General features: G+C 45.3%; 1 protein-coding gene and 1 long non-coding RNA gene across 2 annotated transcripts in view; both read right to left on the reverse strand.

The window, feature by feature from the left end:
- Positions 1 to 20950, reverse strand: part of fbxo18 (F-box DNA helicase 1) — a 49088-nt gene that overhangs the window by 17399 nt on the left and 10739 nt on the right. Inside the window, exons 16-17 of the mRNA XM_023967137.2 lie at positions 19167 to 19259; positions 18997 to 19072 (exon numbers count right to left, since the gene is read on the reverse strand). Of these exons, the coding sequence (XP_023822905.1) occupies positions 18997 to 19072; positions 19167 to 19259 (169 nt within the window). The remainder of the gene's footprint in view (positions 1 to 18996; positions 19073 to 19166; positions 19260 to 20950) is intronic.
- Positions 17096 to 18344, reverse strand: LOC111949809 (uncharacterized). Its single transcript, XR_002875393.2, has 3 exons — positions 18246 to 18344; positions 17960 to 18053; positions 17096 to 17487 (listed from the first exon to the last, which is right to left on the reverse strand). It is a non-coding gene; the product is annotated as an uncharacterized lncRNA (long non-coding RNA).

Genomic DNA, 20950 nt, shown 5'->3' on the forward strand with positions numbered 1-20950 from the left:
GAAGTTTTAACGTCACACCCTTTGATTGTAATTGGAGAGTTGACTGGTGAACCTATGACAATTAGAATAATTACACGTTTAGTATTGATTAGGTACAGCCCATCCTAGTTAACCTGTGTCTGGCGGACCCCCTCTTTAGTTCCCTCCCAGAACACCTAAATTTGATTTGGGCGGCGTGGGACAATATTGCTCACTTGTGTGATCAAAACGGACTCCAAATATACGTGTGCACACGGAAACCATTCCCCATCGACCAATTACTCACCAACCGCACGAGCCTGTACTGTTGATACTAGGCAACTATGGGGCCAATGGACACATGCTGCTTATGCAATCCTGACTCAGCCATAAGCATGAACCAACAGGCGAACTGGATTCCGATCAGACCAGGTTTGATGTTTCCCTCTACTCAATTTGTCCACTGTTGGTGCGATCGAGTGCCTATCTGAAGCCCGCTTTCTTTGTTCTCTGAAGATACTAAAGTAATAAAGCGCTCAGTCCGTAGGTCACTCGTTTTTCATAATACACTAACACACATCCAAACTCGTACCTGCCAGCCAATGAATGCTGTCTACACCTAGTTTTTACATGTAGCAAGCCCAAGGCCACTTCCATTCTCGACACCTGCTCCCTGTAGAGTGGAACATTTTTTGTGCAACGAGGTGGTGTACCTAATAACTCGCACCAATGAGTATAGTAGATTCACAACATTTGGACAGGAGCTAAACATCAAATTTTTAAACTAAGTGTATCCATATTGCTTGAATTCAGGCTTGGCTGCACTGCTTTCAATGGGACAAGATTTTGCATAACATTCGTGACTCCTGTTACTTGTATACAATGTACACTTTCACCGCGCGGGGTGGAAGTATCTTGCCTTGCCTGTGTAACATCACCAGTGCCCGTTACATTAATATGATAAAATTAAGTTCAAATCTCTTCTGCGAGGTCTAAGTTATATCAGCTACCTTCTCAGAGATTTATCAACATCCCTCCCATTAACTGAACACTCCGCTCTGGGATTATGAATCACTCTGTGGTTAAACGCGCACCGCGGCTTCTCCCTCTCCCCTAACTCAGAAGCAAGACCATTTCTTGCTTGAAAAAATGAGTTTTTGCTAAAAACATCATTTACTTCTTCTGCTGTATATTGTGTTCAAGGAGAAACTACGTGATTAGTAAAGGACTATAATTGGTTACGGCAAGAGAATGGATATCATAAGAACGGGCCTGCACTGGGCCACCTTTGTTGAGGTTCGACTTACAGCAACAATGAAGAGTCTGTCAAGTATTGTAAGCAAAGATCAGACGTTTCTGTCGACTCTCACACCCTTCAGCACACAGCTCTTCGCAATGGAGTTCAATTTTTGCTCTGTTAGACGCAGTACGTTATTTGAGGATTCAATAGACAAAGGAAGTTTGTTTATCCATTGCTCACGCTATCCATACCGCTTCTGTTCAGTTTGTTCATCTTGTAATAAGTTGACCCACTCTTGTTGTTTACTTGTTGGTCCACTCTACTGTCATATTTCTAGGTTCTAAATATGATTTTCTGAGTGTGTTATAAATCATGCCCTGTGTAATAATATTCCATTGGTCGTGTGTACTCCATGACTACTATGGCCTCTTATTGTTGGGTATCTGATTAGATCAGTTTGTTGTAAAGGTGAAGATTGCAGGAATTTAGGGTTTGTTAATCTCAACATTCTGATTTGTTTTCATCCTTCAAACTAAAAGTACCCAAATACTGAAAACACTCTCACTTTACTTCTCTATTTTGGGAGAATTGTATATGCTTTAACTGTCTCTGACCCGTGAAGAATATGTCTGGACAAAGTGAGCTCCTAAAGGGAGAGCACCTACAAGCGCAGGAGTGAAGCCACTGTCCACCTTAAGAACGGTGAAGGTAAAGCGACAATAAATATCGATGAGTCCACCCATATTTTTTTTGGTTTTCTAAACAACTAGAGAGCAAAAATAAGTTGGTCAGCGTCAGCTAAAAAAAAAAGTGTCACACATTATAAGGGGCAGTCAGGCAGTGGTTAGATGGTGGTTGGGCAAGTTATATCCCGAAGAAGCTTTTTGAAGACTCGTCATATGTCACTCCTGAAGTCTGAGCAATGCGTTGAAAAATCTGTCGTTCTGGCCTCTGAACAAGGCACTGTTCCCCCGGTAGGCCGTCATGTAAAATAAGAATTTGTTCTTAACTTGCCTATTTGAATAAATACAGCTTTTTAGCATAGCTCCTTTTACACCCTTGGTTTACGCACCCTACTAGCAGCCCTTTGAACACATAACTTTTAAGGCAGTGTTTGGCAGCACATCAGTCACCAGATCTCCTGTTAAAACAAAATCAAGTATGTGAAACCCTTCAACCATACAGGACTAGTAGAGTAATTGACGTCTTTAACCGAAACCGGTGTTAAAACGCTCTCATTCAGTTAAGAAGGTATTTAGCGCGTATGCACTCACATGCTTACTATAGTGCTACCAAACTTAGCATGCAGTCCAATCTTAGGATAATTATACTGGCTAACAATCATTCACTCACAATGTATATCAGCTGCAGGGTTTCATACACGTCCGGTGAAAATGAGAAGTGTGTGTATGTTCACGCAAAAGAGTATAGTCATACCTTGGAGATATACAATTACATTAATCAGATTGTTTGACGAAAAATGTTTTCTGTAAAAACGTGCAAGTACGAATTCCTGCTTGAGTGAGTTGTTGTAGTCTTGCTTGTTAAGCGACTTATTGTCATCCCCAAACACCAATGACTATATACGTGTAAGTGGGCCAGTTTGTTTTGATGGAACGGTGCAACCTATAGCCTAGGCTAGCATTGTTTTTATTATACTTCCACTTGTATGGTAGCAATGCGTCTTTAAGTGGAAAATTTGAGCCGCGCCATAGTACTGAAAGCCCAAGGTGTTCCCCCTTGCGCCAATCTACCTGCCTGTTAATCCTAGCACGAAACGGCTTACTTCACCATCTTCCTCGAGAGAGCATTGATCAACACACCGGTGCATGCCGGTAACAGAGGTTTAGTTCACTGCCGCCACCACCAGGCTGTTCCCATTCGTGCACCATCAAAGATGGCAATATTATTGGTGAATGCTCAATGAGTTTTTGATCAATGTAATTCAAGATGGAGCAAAATTGTGTGTTTGTGTGTGTGTTGTGTGTGTGTATACTGAATAAGCTAATTGTAAGAGAACATCTACGTAAATGAACCGGGACTTAGATACAATAAAGGAGCAATGGTCCAGACAGAGGTATTGAGTTTCGAATGGACGGTTTATGTTAACTCCAATTTACACAGACTACTGTTCTGGCTGTAGACCAGCCGGAAAAATAAATGAAAGCGTAACTCCCAGGTCGAACCAACCGTGAGCCTTCTCTTGTGAAAGCCATCGATAGAACGAGCATGCAGAACAGATGCTTAAACCGCGGCTCTTACTTCCCAAATGACCTCACATCCCCCGCCCAAACCCCCTCCACACCAAGCTCCCGCCAAACCACCAGGCATGTCGGTACTATTACAGTAATCAGAAATCAAATTTCTTATAACCCTTTTACATCAGTGATATCCCAAAGTAGGCTGTTACAGGAAACCCAGCCTAAAACCCAAACAGCAAGAACTGCAAGGTGTAGAAAGCACGGTGGCTACGCAAGAAACATCCCCAGAAAGGCCAAAACGCTAGGAAGAAAACCTTAGAGAGGAAGCCAAGGCTATGGGGAGTGGGCCAGGTGGCTCTTCTGGCTGTGCCGGGTGAGAATGTAGTAGACAGAACATGGCCAAGATGTTCAAATGTTTCATAATGACCAGCAGTGGTCAAATAAATAATAAGATCACAGTAGTGTTTGTTTCGAGGGTGCAGCTCTAAGTCAGCAGCCTCCAGAAGTATATTGTCTAAGTTGGGCCTTTTCCAGTGGCCGATTCATCTAAGAGTAGTATGCCTCTACCGCTCCTTGCTGTCTTCTAGGAGTTGAAAATCAGCAGGTTGGGACAAGGTACATGGTGCGCGGACTGAACAGGGTGCAGGGTTCCACGTAGCCCTGCAGCGAAGAAACAGTTAGTGAAAACTGGAGCAGCAGCACGGCCCAGATTGGACTGGGGACAGCAACAAGGAGTCATCATTGCCTAGGGTAGCTTCCATGATGGCTATGGTCCAGAGGGCATTCGTCTCCGGATGAAAGCACGCAACATCCCTACAAATGGATAGTGGTTTGAATATGAAAACTAGATAACAAGTCAAAAGCCTAAAAAAAAGAGTGGCTTGCTCATCGATAACTGGCGTCCAAATTTGTGTCTTTAATGACATAAGATAAGATGACATTAAGATGACTATAAGTGATATAAGCGCTTTACTACTTGCAAAAATATAATTAAAGAAGTCCTGGATGCAATCAGTTGGATGACACACATCCTGAGCTTCAGTGAGGAAACAGCATGATTTCTAAAACAATGTCAGACTAGTATCTAGTAGGCATACTGGACTTGACTACATGACCTAATAACCGAGGATAGCTGTCGATAATTTATTTATTTTAGTTTCTCTATAAAGCATGTGACACAGTTAGAGCATAGTCTGCGCTACTTCCACTCCGTGAGAGGAGCTTGACTTGGGGCATTCTTTTCTGTAAGGGCGTTAATGTAATGACCTTTTGGCCAAATGTTAACAGCTCGGTATACAATTGAAATAGTGATGCAGCCTCAGCCTAGAGGTATTGTGAAGTTAGAAGCAGGGAGGCAGATGTGAGGGGCAGAGGTTGTCCTATGTCTCCTGTACCTGTTTATTATTAATCACCCAACTTCTTCTGTGCCAAATTTTTAAACTAAATATGCCTGTACAGTGTATTCACTCAATACGATAACGAACATTATTATAAAGCCAGCGGCTGTGACGATACATACATCTTCTTCTGAAAGCATGCCTACACCAAATTTCCCATATCAAACGATCAAATGTGATAGCAATCCTTTTGCAAAGCGCGCGAGTCTATATCTTAATTAATAAATGTGAACTCATGGCCTTTCAAGCATTGTGTGACACTTCATATATGCGTTATCCCAGTATAAAAGGAAGAACTTACATATTGGTACGCCATGATCATAATAAACAAAAAGGGTCGAGAAATGCTAGAGGCTTACAAATTTTAATAGACCCTTCTAGTGTAATAAAAAACCCCAGAAGAAGCTAAAATCATGCTTACAGAAGGTGATCCATCTTTAACAGGTAGATCCTAATACCAAGGCTCGAGGTATCTCTAGACTTCAATCATGGCGCTCTATCTTTAATATCTTGACAAGTAAATAATGCAGGCGAAGTGCCAGCAGCAGTCACGACGACTGGCCAACGTACAGCCCACGCCACGCCTCTCTTTCACTGTTCTGTGGGAGAAGACGCCGGCCTAACCTCAGTTGAGAGGAAAAGGAAGTTCGGCTCTTGATAATGGGCAGAGGACTTGTGGTATGAAAGATAGTGCGTGGGCCTTGTAAGATCAATTGGATAAAACCAGTTCACTAAGAAGAACCCACCTCTATGGAGTGGAATAAATGTTTATTACCGGTCGAGTAGAGTCTTCTCTTATCTTTTTGGTGGCCTTAAACTTCAATGTTGGGTTTACAGTTATAAATACGGAAGCAAAGTTAATCCCAGTGAGACCTGCCTTGTAATCGAAAGCAGAAAGTTTTCTGTTTCGTCATTGGCATCCCTCTTTAATATTATAATGCAATCATTATGTTCTATCCACCACACAGTATATTATGAATAATATGGAATAATCTGGGATATATTGGGATAACATACAAGAATACTTCTTTGTTTTTAGATATTGGGTTCGAATCCAATATAATAATTACTTCTGATTGTGAGGGCCAACTGAGTAAATGCGAGAGTGTATCGTTACAGTTAGTATAAGCCGAAGATCTTATCACTTTAACAAAGGTCACGCCTGTAAATACCTACAAGATGTTTGCGCAATGTGTTTAGAGAGCCGATATTCCTCAGGTGATTTGCTTTATTATGTCCAGGCTTGGAACGTGTGCAAGGACCTGACCCGCTCAGATACCGTATCTGATCCACGTTAAGACTCGTGGTATAACGATCAATCAGTAGGAAAGATTTGGGGTTTCCTCCACTTTGGTGTGTCCTTTCACAGACTAGAGCGGATAACGAACCTTGGGTTTCAGCAAGGGATGTATTGTAATGTCGTTATCAGCCTTATGTGCAATGCCTATTGGGATATGGAGATTGGTATTAAATAATATCTGTGTTAGGAAATAAGAGTGTTGGGATAGTTAGGGCCACAAGCACGATCACAGCCCCTGCGACCGTGTCCTAAAGCAGAAGTATGTGAGAGGAAGGAATGTCTGCTTAAGAATAGAAACGAAATAGAAGTATTTATACGCTGCCAATTGGCCCCACTATATGTATATTGAGTGTTGTAGTAGACGGAGAGAGAGCCAACGTGCAACTATGCGCGACGGCCTCGCTTAGGGTACACTGGACCCGACGCCGCAGATCAAGAGCGGTGGCTTGCGAACCTAATTCTTATATTGAACATGTGGTGTAATCGTTGTGCTAAGCAGAGACATGGTGGCAGAGACGCATCAGTAGGATCTTGCCTTAAATTGAGACTGACTTGTTAGTTGAAAGGAAGACACTATGTGTGTAGAGCCATGTACTGCTGGAGTATCTTTACCTACGATAGGAATAAGCTGCAAACATTGTTATGTTAAGGTTGCAAGTTGTATTCGATTTTGAGCCAAGATGTTCCTGCATATTCCGAAACTGTTAAAGTTCCCGTTGCCTCAACCAACCCGCTCCCAGGCAGCGGCGCGTGGCGTGACCTAGGAAGGTCTCGGAAAAGTAGAATCGAGAGTTTTTAGCTTACCCTATTCAGAGATAAGATTCGCAGACGTGTTTTTCGAGACCAGAGAATACTCTATCCTGAAAACGCGAAAAAAAGGCCTGTATAGAAATTATAAGCTGTTACTGTCCATGGACCCTATACGGTCACTGTGGGTGTATGTGAGTACGCTGAGTTGGGTACCCCCTAAGAGGCTCAATTGTCCCAGAAGTACATGTTCCCATCAAATCGTAGCTCAATTCTGTATCTCGGATATGTGTGTTGAGATAAAACGGTTGAGAAAAAAGTAGAAGAACAGCACACCGAGCTGCCTGCGTGCGGTGTTCGCTTACAAGCTTAATAATAGTTAGTAGGTATAGGTATTCAATCCAAATAGCTACACATATAGCTAATTTTAAAACTTGTCTAAGTAGATGAATTCTTGGGTGGAATATCATCATATCTAGCGTGTTAGATTTGTGGAATATATAGGAACTGCTCTTTAATGTGCGTGCGCTTCTGTCGTCACATCCCAGGCTGGTGCAGGGTGAAGCTGTGGACTCCACTGCGTCCCATGACTACAAGGTCGGAAGGTCCTGGCCGGGCAGTTAGCAGTGGCTGTCTCGCTCTAAACGTCTCAGATGTTCGACCAGCAGTCCAGACTCAGACGCCAACCCCACGCTTGCTAGGCTTGCACATTGTAGGGTGAGTCTCCATACACCCCCTCACTCCCCAAAACACACAACACACAACACACGTGTTTGGTGTCTTGTGTAAGAACATGTGTTCTTCCATTTTCCACTCCGGGTGTGAGGAATTTGGGCTGAAAAGATCCATGGGACATTGGGCTCTGAGCAGCCCGAAAACAACCGCTTCTCATTTACCAATTAACATTTATAGTCATTTAGCAGACGCTCTTATCCAGAGCGGACTTACAAAAATTGGTGCATTCCACCTTATGAATATCCCAGTGGAACAAACCACTTTTACAATAGTGCATCGTAACTCTTAAGGGGGGGGAGGGTTAGGAAGGATTAAGTATCCTATCCATTAGGTATTGCCTTAAAGGGTGGGTTCGGTGTCTCCGGAAGGTGGTGATTGAGGACTCCGCTGACCTGGCGTCGTGAAGGGAGCTTGTTCCACATTGTGGGGTGCCAGAGCCAGGCGAACCTAGTTTTGAACTGGGCTGAGCGGGAAACTGTCACTCCTCAGAGGTAGGGAGGCGCGCAGGCCAGAGGTGGTGAACGGCAGTGCCCTTGTTGGGTTAGGGCCTGATCAGGCCTGAAAGGTACGGAGGTGCCGTTCCCTCACAGCTCCGAGACCAAAGCACATTGGTCTTGTAGCGATGCGAGCTTCCAACTGGAAGCCAGTGGAAGAGCGGAGGAAGCGGGGTGACGTGAAGAGAACTTATGGGAAAAGTTGAACACGCAGACGGGCTGCGGGCGTTCTGGGAATAGTTGTAGGGTTTAATGGCACAGGTCAGGGAGCCCAAGCCAACAGCCGAGTTGCAGGTATCCAGACGGGAGATGACAAAGTGCCCTGGATTAGTGACTCTGCGCGCTTCCTGCGTGAGGCAGGGTCCGTACTCCGCGAATGTCGTAGGGCATGAACCTCAGGCAAGGCACCGCCTGAGTTTGTCTTATCCTGAGACGACAGGCTGTCCGCACCGTTCCATGATCACGCCAAGAGTTTCTTAGCACATCTGGGAGGAGGACACAACGGAGTTTGGTCCCGGTGATGGCGAGGGGTCATAGGAACGCAGTCCCGTTCTCCGGGAGGAAGAGCAGCTCCGTCCTTGCGAGGTTCAGCTTGAGGTGGTGAATCCGTCATCGCCAACACTGATATGTCTGCCAGACATGCAAGAAGATGCGATTCACCACCCTGGTTATCAGAGGGGGGAAAAGGAGAAAGATTAATTGTTGTGGTCGTCTCTCTCGCGAAGAACGAAGGAGAATGAGGTGAGTGGTGCCACACACTGCCCCTTGCGCCTGCAGGTTCTGCAATTCCTAATAGACAGTGAATATGTATAGGTGGTGAGCCTATGTGAGTACATATGTTCGTGAGTTTTAGGATTAGACCAGTATCCTGCCCACTTTGCTCCGGCACATGCTCATCTGGTTGTTAATATTAGGTTGGTGTCTCGTTTGTGTCAAATAGGTTTTTAGCTCTACCTCTGCAGTTGATACACTAGACTCTCTCCCTTTTTAAAAACTATTAACAACAAATCAATACAGAAAGTACATGAGGGAACATGTACTTTCTGGACAATTGAGCTAGGGGGTACAATATCACATTACACAAGGACCTTAAGGGTCATACATACACTTATAATTCTAACAGCTTTTTTGTTAGTAGAGTATTTCATTGTCTTAAAATACAGTTCAATTTCTTTTTGTAGGGTAAGAAAATTAGATTTTTTGTTTGTTTCGAATTTACATTCGAATATGAAATTTGGCCAAATGAATAATGAATTACATAAAAATGTTTCAGATTATTCCTATCGTAGGTAAAGAATCCAAGCAGTACATCTCTCCACAATAGTGTTAAACCTTAATAAAAGTGTTCAATTATAAATCTAATGATGTCTTGCCAGTTTTCTTACATGAATACAATGTCAAAAAAGATGCAACACTGTTTCTGGGTGGTCATTACAAAAGGTGCAATTTGAGTTGATGTTTTCCTTAAACCTCTTCATATAGTGAWTGGCAGGATAATATTAATTKATCATTTTAAAGGAAACTTCCTTCATTTTGTTAGAAGTAGGTATGTGTGTGGCAACATCCAAACTTTTTCCCAATAGATATTATTAATAAATCCATTCCKATAAGGCATGACATAAGGTATAGATACAACATCCTGCTGAAACAAGGTTCGTATCGCTCTGTTGTTGAAAGGACCAAAAGAGAAACAAATCTTTCCTACTGATGAGTCAACAGGGTCAACGGAAGGTAGGTTCTGAGGGTCAGGTCTTGACACGTTCCTGAATAATAAAGCAACACCTGAGGGAATGGCATCTAAAACAATTGCAAAATCTCCAGGAGAGAGATAAGTGGGCAAGTTAAAGTGGCTATTGATTAACATGTATTACATAAAGATGTGCCAAGAGCAAGTAGAATGATATGATGAAGTAAGTATATACATATACATATGAGATGCAAGTAATGTAGGTATGTTAAACATTATACTAAGTGGCATTGTTTAAAAAGTGGCTAGTGGTACATTTTTACATAATTTCCATCAATTCCCATTATTAAAGTGGCTGGAGTTGAGTCCAGTATGTTGGCAGCGGGCCGCTAAATGTTGTGGTGGCTGTTTAACAGTCTGATGGCCTTGAGAGTAGAAGCTGTTTTTCAAGTCTCTCGTCCTTGCTTTGATGCACCTGTACTGACGCTCGCCTCTGGATGAATAAGCGGGGTGAACAGGCAGTGCTTGGATGGTTGTTGTCCTTGATGATGCTTTATGGCCTTCCTGTGACAGAATTCAGGTGGTTGTAGGTGTCCGCTGGATGGGCAGGTTTAGTTTGCCCCGTGATGCGTTGCTTGCAGACCTCACACCCTCTGGAGAGCTTACGGTTGTGGCGGAGCAGTTGCCTGTAACCAGGCGGTGATTACAGCCCGACAGAAATGCTCTCGATTGTGCATCTGTAGATAGTTTGGGTGAGTGCTTTTTGGGTGTACAAGCCGAAGTTTCTTCAGCCTCCTGAGGTTGAGAGCGTGCTGCGCCTTCTTTCAACAACGCTAGTCTGTGTGGGTGGACCAATGTCAGTTTGTCCGTGATGTGGTTACACCGAGGAACTTAGAAAACTTTCACCTTCTCCACTATCTGCTCCGTCGATGTGGATAGGGGGGTGCTGCCCTCTGCTTGTGTTCCTGAATTCCACAATCATCTCCTTTGTTTTTGGTTGACCGTTGAAGTGTGAGGTTTATTATTTCCTGACACCCACACTCCGAGGGCCCTTCACCTCTCCCTGTTAGGCCGTTCGTCGTTGTTGGTATCAAGCCTACCACTGGAGTGTATCGCGCAAACTTGCTGATTGATTTGGAGGCGTGCAATGGCCTACGCAGTCTGTTGGTGAACAGGGAGTACAGAGAGGGCTTTCAGAACGCACCCTTTGTGGGGCCCAGGTGTTGAAGGATCAAGCGGGGTGGAGATGTTGTTACCGCGTACCCTCACCAACCTGGGGCGGCCGTCATAGGGGGGGAAGTCGCAGACACCAGTTGCACAGGGCGGGGTCGAGACCCAGGGTCTCGAGCTTGAATGACGAGTTTGGAGGGTACTTAAATGGTGTTAAATGCTGGAAGCTGTAAGTCGATGAACAGCAATTCTCAACATAGGTAATTCTCCTTGTCCAGATGGGTTAGGGCAGTTGTGCAGCTGTGGTTGCGATTGCGTCGTCTGTGGGGACCTATTGGGTCGGTAAGCATAATTGGAGTGGGTCTAGGGTGTCCGGTAGGTGGAGTGATATGGTCCCTTTGACTAGTCCTCAAGCTACTTCATGATGCGGAAAGTGAGTGGCTACGGGGCGGTAGTCGTTTGAGCTCAGTTCCCTTAGGCTTTCTTGGGAACAGGAACAATGTGGCCCTCGTTGAAAGCATGTGGGACATCAGACATGGGATAAGGAATTGAAATTGAAATATGTCCGTAAACACACACCAGCAGCTGGTCTCTGCATCGCTCTGAAGGAAGGCAGCTGGAATGCCGTCTGGGCCTGCAGCCTTGCGGAGGGTTACACTTTAATGTTTACTCCACCTCTGGCTTGGCAGTTGAAGGAGAACGCCCGCAGGTTTTTTGGTAGCGGGCCGTGTCAGTGGCACTGGTATTGGTCCTCGGAGCGAGCAAAAAAGTTATTTACCTGTCTGGGACAAGACATCCTGATCCGCGACGGGGCTGGTTTTCTTTTGTAATGCCGTGATTGACTGTATGATCCCTGCCAACGATACCTCTTGTTGGTCTGAGCTGTTGAAGTTGGCGACTCTATTTTGTCCTATGTACTGGGACTTAACTTGTTTTGATTGCCTTTGCGAGAGAATAGCTACACTGTTGTGTATTCGGTCATGTTTCGCGTCACCTTGCCCTGGTTAAAAGCAGTGGATTCGCGCTCAGTTTCCACGCGGAATGCTGCCGTCAATCCACAGGTTTTCTGGGTTGTGGCATCGTTTTTAATCGTTGCTGTGGGTACGACATCGTCTAATGCACTTTCTAATGACTCGCTCACGCGAATTTCAGCATATTTCGTCAATCGTTGTTCTGTTGGACGCAATGCCGGAACATATTCCCAATCCGCGGATCGAAAGCAGTCGCCTTGAAGCGTGGAAGTCAGATTGGGTCGGTAACCAGCGTTGAACAGACCTGAGCGCGGGAGCTTGTTTGTTTTAGGTTTCTGTTTGTAGGCTGGAAAGCAACAAAGGAAGTCGTGGGTCAGCTTTTCCGAAAGGAAGGGCGGGGGAGGGCCTATATGGCGTCGCGGAAGTTTAGGTAATAAACAATTGACCAAGGTTTTAACCAGCCCTGGTAGCACAATCGATGATGCTGATAGCATTTGGGAGTTTTGTTTTTAGATTAGCCGTTGTTAAAATCCCAGCTACGAATGAATGCAGCCTCAGGTGTGTGTGGTTTCCAGTTAAACAAAGAGTCCAGATAAAGTTCTGTGGTTCAACAGATAGCCTTTAAAATAAAGGTGGGGCGTAGATCAGAAAACCAGTCAGTTTGGTTGTGACCAAACATTTTCCTCATGCAGTGCATAAACATCTCCTTCGCATAAGAGTTGATCAAAGGCTGTTGATTGTGGCCTGTGGAATGTTGTCCACTCTCTGTCAATGACGTTGTGCGAAGTTGCTTGGATGATTGGCGGAACTGAACATGCTGTCGTACGTGTCGATCCAGAGCATCCCAAATATGCTTCAATGGGTGACATGTCTGGTGAGTATGCAAGGCCACTGGAAGAACTTGGGCAGCATTTTTCAGCTTTCATGGGAATTGGCTGTACAGATCCTTGCGACATGGGGCCGTACATGATCCATGCTGAAACATGAGGTGATGGAGCGGATGAATGGCTAGACAATGGATACTCAGGATCTCGTCACGGTATCATCTGTACATTCAAATTGCCACCTCGATAAAATTAAATTGTCTTCGTTGTCCATGGCTTATGCGCCCATACCATAACGTCCAACCCGCCACCATGGGGCACTCTGTTACACAACGTTGACATCAGCAAACCACGTCGCCCGCCAATCCTGCCCGGTACAGTTGAAACAGGGATCTTCATTCCGTGAAGAGCATACTTCTCCAGCGTGCCAGTGGCCAATGCGAAAAGGTGAGTCAATTTTCACACTGAAGTTTCCAGTTACAACGCCTGAGCTGCAAAGTCAGGTCAAGAACCTCTGGTGAAGACGACGAGCATGCAGATGAGCTTCCATGAGACGGCGTATTCTGACAGTTTGTGCGAAATTTCTTCAGTTGTGCAAACCCAGTTTCAATCAAGCTATCTCGGGTGTCTGGTCTCAGACGATACCGAGTGAAGAAGCTCAGATGTGGAGAATCCGGGCTGTGTGGCGTGGTTACACTTGGTCTGTGGTTTGTGAGGCCGTTGGACGTAGCTGCCATCACTTCTCCTAAAAAACGACATTGGAGTTGCTTAATGGCAGAGAAATTAACATTAACAATTCTGTCACAGCTTCTGGGTGGACATTCATCCAGTCAGTGTCACGATCCTATGGGTGAATGAATGGAGGTCCCAAGGCGCAGCGGTGATATGAATCATCTTCTTTATTAGAGCGCGAAGATGAACACAAGAACGAAATCACTTATACAACACTATACAAAACAACAACGACCGTGAAGCTACAAACGAAGTGCAACACAAGCTACTTACGTTCCATAACAGAGCGAATTACCCACATGAACCTAAGGCCTATGGCTGCCTCTTAAATTATGGGCCCAGATCAGAGACCGAATGCTAATGACAGTCTCGTCCCCTATCTTGATTGAGAAACCCTTCAAGCACCATAGACTTACCTAGACCAACTTACACTAACACTGCCTAACATACATACACCCCTAGACACTACAAAAACATCATCATTTCCCCATGTCACACCCTGACCTAATAAATATAATGAAAACAAAGATGACAGGCCAGGCGTGACAGTTACCCCCCCCAAAGATGCGGACTCCGGCGCAATTAAACCTGACACAGAAAGGGAGTGGTCGAGTGGGCCCAATCATGGCGCGGCTCGGGTGCGGGACGTGGCCCCACGTCCACCATAGTCAATAACCCGCCTTTGGTAGCCTCCCTCAATATGGCCACCCTCACAACTTACCCACTGGATAGGGCAGACCGGACTAAGGGCAAACACCGAATGAGGGCAGCTCGGAATGAGGGGCAGCACGCCGACTGGATGGCGGATCCTGGCTGGTGGCTGGTGGCTCTGGCGGATCTCTGGCTGGCTGGCTCTGCGAGTCCTGGCTGGTGACGTTTCTAGCGGCTCCAGTCGGGGCGGCTCTAAGCGGGCTCCTGTCTGGCGACGCTGTGCGCTCCTGTCTGCGGGGGCTCTGAATGTCATACGGTGGGCGGACAGCAACGGGCGGCTCTGAAGGCCGGACAGAGGGCGGCTCTGAAGGCTCGGGAAGAACGGGCGAGCTGTTGAAGGGCTCGGGACAGACCGGGCTTTGAAGCTGACGACGGCCTTATTGAAGGGCTCGGGACAGACGGGCAGCTTTGCGGCGCTTGGAGTAACGGACAAGCTCCAGCGGCGTTGGGCGACGGCAGTTCCAGGCGCCGCGGGTCAGACGGCAGACTCTGGCTGGCTGAGCGCATCTGTAGCCTGGTGCGTGGTGCCAGGAACTGGAGGTACCGGGTAGACACTGCACCCTCACGGCAAGTGCGGGGAGCACAACAGGACCGCATGGGCTTCAAAGCCACTATAGGCCCTGGTGGTACCGGGCATGAGGCACGCACGTCAGCCGGCGAGTGCGGGGCAGAACAATCAGTCGTGTCAGGGCTTTGGAGACGCACAGGAGCTTGGTGCGTGTGCCGGAACTGGTCGGTAACCGGCTGGAGACACACACCAAAGGGCTGTCGTGGGGGTAGAAGGGCTCTGGAGACGCACAGCGAGCCTGGTGCGTGGTGTAGGCACTGGTGGTACTGGGTGGGCGGGGGAGGTGGCGGCCGGACAATTACGGACGCGTGCAGGCGCTAACGGTCCCTGGCACTGAGCCTGCCCACCTTACCTTGGTGTATGCGTCCCCGTTGCCCGACCAGTGCGGGGAGTGGACATAACCCGCATGGGCTAATAGGCGACCGGGGACAGACCGATGCGTTAGGCTGGTGCCATGATAATGCGGCCTGAGGGACGCACTGGTGGCCAGATCGCTTGGCCGGCTTCAGACATCCGGCTCAAATACTCAATCTAGCCCGCAAATACGAGGAGCCTTGTTGTTACGCACGGGCTATGCACACGTAACGGAGACCTCGCGGCTCTATGCGTAACACGGTGTCCTGCCCGTACTTCTCGCTCTCCACGGTAAGATCGGAAGTGGCGCAGGTCTCCTACCTGATTCGCCACACTTACCTTTAGCCCCCCCCCCCAAAAATTGTTGGGCTTGACTCAACAGGCTTCCTCCGCGTCGCGTGCTGCTCCATTCGCGGTATCCTCCGCACATTGCTCCCACGAATCCCAGCGGGCTCGTATCTCTTGGGCGATCGCCCATCTGTCGATCTCCTCCAGGTATTATAAGCCAAATCCTTCTCCTGCTTCCGTGCGCTCCTCAAAACGCAGCTCTCTGCTTTCGCTGCCTCCAGCTCAGCTTTGGGGGGTATAATTCTCCTGGTTTCTCGCGTTTCGAATTTTCCTCCAATTCTGTAATCGTGTGTTCGCTGTTTGCTGCCTTGATTCACGCTGCTTGGTCCGTATGTAGGTGGGTAATTCTGTCACGCTCTTCTATTCGTCCTCCTCATCAGACGAGTAGAGGCGAGAAGGATCGGATGACCAAACGCCAGCGTGGTAATTTGACATATATTTATTTAAAGAAAAGACGAAAAAACACGGAAACACTTTACACCACTACAAAACAAACGAAGTAGACAGACCTTGACTTACGAACTTACATACAACGAAGAACGCCACGAAACAAGTACAGACTACAAATAAATGAACGAACGATGACGATACAGTCCGCGTATGGTGCAATAACGACCCCAGACACAGGAGAACAACCACCACACCTTAATATGGTTCCTCAATCAGAGGAGATGAAAACCACCTGCCCCTAATTGAGAACATATCAAGGTCACCCATTAACAACATAGAAACACATACATAGAAGCCCACCACACTCACGCCTTGACGCTAACACATACAAAAACAACAGAAACAGGTCAGAACGTGACAGTCAGCAGGCAATTGAACGCTCTCATCAAAACTTGAGAAATTCTGTGGCATTTTGTTGTGAAGAAAGCTGTACATTTTAGAGTAGCCTAGTTATTGTCCCTAGCACAAGGTGCACCTGTATAATGACATGCTGTTTAATTCAGCTTCTTGATATGCCATTGTTTGTCAGGTGGATGGACATCTTGGATAGAGAGAGGATCATCTTGCTCAAACAGGGATGTATATCAAATGTGTGCAAAACAATTGAGATTTGTCGGATATTTTATTTCAAGCTCATGAAATATGGACCAACACTTTACATGATGCTTTTCTATTTTTTGTCGGTGTAGAAGGAAAAACCCTCCTAAATTCATGAATTTGATTGGAAGCAGAGACGGTAATACTTTTTCCCAGGACCAAGTGTAAAACAACACACGCCACCCACCAGTGATGCAACCATCTGCTCTTGGTAAACCCCTTCTCTCCAACTCTTTAAAACACAGCTGTGAGTCTGTGAAAGGATGCAGCTGTGCATGGAGAGACAGACTGTGTTCGAGAGCATCAAAACAGACTGCAGGCGACTGATCAACAAATCCCCTTGCGTCATAAATAACGAATCATTATTATGGTGTAGATCTTGTTACTCAGTCAATTTACCCATGATACATTGCGGTTTGATCCTCTCGAACACGGCCACAGGCCTCATCCCAAAAGGCACTCTATTCCTTTTATGGAATTTTGTTGGCGGGTGTGAAGTCAACTTATTCGATCCAAACACTAAATACACTTCTAAATTGCATTCCAATACTAACCACATACTTGTTTAACCGTTTCCGTTAGAGTATTGGCAACTGTGTCTTTATGGAAACAATGGACATGACTTATGATGATGCTTATGTTTTTAACCTAAAGTACTTCAAACTGAAGACACATCTGTTTCTTTTGTGCACTTTGACCGACTGACTAGCTATTGCAGTTGGCTAACAGGTCTGACTGGCCTGACTGGAATGTGGGCAATTTTTCTAGACATCCTGCACCCACACCTGTCTGAAATGATCAGGTCTGGTTGAGAGACATTGCAAATCAGAATGTGTGTATGGTGGTAGGGAGGAGGAAGCAAGGCCTTACTGATTGGAGTGGCAGCTTGCACATGGCGAGGGCCAGTCAGGCATGATGTGGTTATGACACTCCGCACGGAGCAGCAGGGTGGCTGGCCCTCGGTCAGCAGGGCGCTGGTCAACTCTGTCCTCAGGAAGTACTCCTGGGAACAACAGAAGTTAAAGTGTTAACCATGGGAGGAGTTAGCCTGGTCCCGTATTCACAAAGAGTAGGAGTGCTGATCTAGGATCAGTTTTGCTTTTAGATCACAAGGAAAATAATTATATGGACAGGTGGTCTGGCCAAGATCAGCACTCCTGCTTTGAGAAGCTTTTTGAGCCTTGGTCCCATACTGTAGTGCTTCCTACTCTCCAATCACTGTCAAGCCATACACACAGAGGGTTGGCTAACAACACAGACTGACCACCAGGCTATGGGAGGAGGCTTTCACAGAACACAAATTCAATTGGAACACATTCACTTGCCAGAGGAGTTGCTGAGGGGGACGACTCATAACAATGGCCTGAATGGAATCAAACATGGTTACCATGTGTTTAATACATTCCATTCACTCCTTTCCAGCCATTATTATGAGCCATCCTCACTCACCAGCCTCCAGTGATCAGTGCTCTCACCCCAGCCAGTGTGAGGATGTTGGTGATGTTCTTGTGATGACCAGAGAGCTCACTGCCACATACAGCAGGTTCCACTCATCGTCTGGGATGTCACCTAGAGGACGAGGGAGAAAACAGTGGAGTCAGCCACTAACAAACATTGGTACTATAATCTGGACTGTAATACATTAAATTAACCAATGTTGATTTGGCGTAGGCCGTGGACCAATGCAAAACAGTCCTTGGCCTTAGATAAGAGTTGTATTTGGATAGGTTTGATTGCCTAATGATTGCACAACACACACACCTCCTGAGCAGCTGAAAGTCTGGGTATGTTGTGGGTGGCACAGGGCACCTTAGCAAAGTCATCAGTGTTACCACTGTGTCAAAACTCCAGACCCTTTGACTTATGACTGTCCCAGGATAAAATCTAAGAGATAAGAGACAGACAGCAGGGGAGGGTTGATACAAATGAGAAAGATCAGACTCTCAATACAAATACAGCAATTCACAACTCTGTGTGTCTGTACAGTGGTGAGTGTGTGTGTGTGTGTGTCTATGTGTGTGCAGTATGTCCTGTGTGCATGTGTCTCTGTACAGTGTGTGTACAGTAGGTAACTGTGTGTGTACCTGCGTGTTGGGCCTCTCTCTCTGTGCAGCCGTAGAGGCGTTCCACCAGCTCAGGGATGCGCTGTTGTATTTCTCCACCATGGAGAGTTTGCCCTCAACTCACGGTCCTCTGTTTTTTAGCGTAACTCTTCAGCCCAAAGTAGCCCCCAGACTCTGCTGGGTGAACCTAACGGATGAAGCTGTCCTTATGCCTAGAGAACAGGGAGAAAAGGAGAAGGGAGCACGTTTAAAAAGGGAGAGAGCTAGTTACACTGCAGAGTAGAGCTAAACCTATTGACACAAAAGACCCAACCAATAAAACAATGAGCATTGAGAGAGCCAAGGCAGGATACTGTCTAACCAAAAACAGATGTCACATAGGTACAACATACTAATTCACTGTATTAGAATTGCAGAACTGAGGCAAGGGCAGTGTGTGTACCACTCACCTCGAGAGCGGTTGTTTTCTGGCTGCATCAGAACCCAAATGTCCATGATCTTTTCAGCCCAAAATTCTCCCACCCACTGGAGTGGAAAATGGAAAACACATGTCTTACACAGACCCAAACACGTGTGTGTGTGTGTGTTTTGGGGGGTGAGGGGGTGTATGGAGACTCACCCCTACAATGTGCAGCCTACAGCGGGGGTTGGCGTCGGTGAGTCTGACTGCTTGGTCGAACACAGAGACGTTAGAGCGAGACAGCACTGCTAACTTCCGCCCGGCCAGGACTCGACCCTGTAGTCAGGGACGCAGTGAGTCCACAGCCTTACCTCTGCACACAGCCTGTGGATGACAGACAGACACGCACGCACATTAAAGAGCAGGTTGCACTATATATTCCCACAAATCTAACAAAGTAAGATTGATGATATTCCACCCAAAACGTATATATTTTAAAAATATAGATTTATATATATATGTAGCGAACCGCACAGGCAGCTGTGTGTTTTAAAAAAAAAAAAATATTAACAACAAATCAATACAGAAAGTACATGAGGGAACATGTACTTTCTGGACAATTGAGCTAGGGGGTACAATATCACATTACACAAGGACCTTAAGGGTCATACATACACTTATAATTCTAACAGCTTTTTTGTTAGTAGAGTATTTCATTGTCTTAAAATACAGTTCAATTTCTTTTTGTAGGTAAGAAAATTAGATTTTTTGTTTGTTTCGAATTTACATTCGAATATGAAATTTGGCCAAATGAATAATGAATTACATAAAAATGTTTCAGATTATTCCTATCGTAGGTAAAGAATCCAACAGTACATCTCTCCACAATAGTGTTAAACCTTAATAAAAGTGTTCAATTATAAATCAATGATGTCTTGCCAGTTTTCTTACATGAATACAATGTCAAAAAAGATGCAACACTGTTTCTGGGTGGTCATTACAAAAGGTGCAATTTGAGTTGATGTTTTCCTTAACCTCTTCATATAGTGATTGGCAGGATAATATTAATTAATCATTTTAAAGGAAACTTCCTTCATTTTGTTAGAGTAGGTATGTGTGTGGAAACATCCAAACTTTTCCCAATAGATATTATTAATAAATCCATTCCAATAAGGCATGACATAAGGTAGATACAACATCCTGCTGAAACAAGGTTCGTATCGCTCTGTTTGTTGAAAGGACCAAAAGAGAAACAAATCTTTCCTACTGATGAGTCAACAGGGTCAACGGAAGGTAGGTTCAGAGGGTCAGGTCTTGACACGTTCCTGAATAATAAAGCAACACCTGAGGGAATGGCATCTAAAACAATTGCAAACCTTTAGGTGTTACAGGGACCTTGTAAAGTGATAAGAATTCCTTATAACTAAGTAAAATACATCTCCATTTACTAGTTGCTTACCAATAGGATATTATTTCAGAACCAATATTCTAAAAAAAAGAAGTATTTTTATACAATATATCCCAATTATTCCATATATAAATATCTGTGTGAGAAAAATGATGCTTATAAATTAAGGACTATGACAAGAAAACTTTCTGGCTTTTCATCAGCAGGTTTCACTGGAACTTTGTCAATATTATAATTGCAAACCAACATGAAGTTAAGGCCACCAAAGTAGAGAAGACATGAGGAATAAAATTCCACATAGAAGTGGGTCTTCTTAGGAATTGTTTTATCCAATTGATCTTAAAGCCCACCATTCTCATAAGTGTTCATACAACAGTTTTCCTAATGGGTACGGTTTCTCCACAGAAAGTTGAAAAGCATCTGGTCTATCTCCTTGCTTATTTTACTGTCAAGATATAAAGATAGAGCGCCATATGATAGTCTAGAGATACCTTCAGCCTTGGTTATTAGGACTCTACCTTTTAAAAGATAAGTCCCTCTGTAGCCATTGATTTAGCTTCTTCTGGGTTTTTTATAAGAGGGTTAAAAATTGTTG

Source organism: Salvelinus sp. IW2-2015, linkage group LG3 (genome assembly GCF_002910315.2).
Source record: "Salvelinus sp. IW2-2015 linkage group LG3, ASM291031v2, whole genome shotgun sequence".
Lineage (NCBI taxonomy): Eukaryota > Metazoa > Chordata > Actinopteri > Salmoniformes > Salmonidae > Salvelinus > Salvelinus sp. IW2-2015.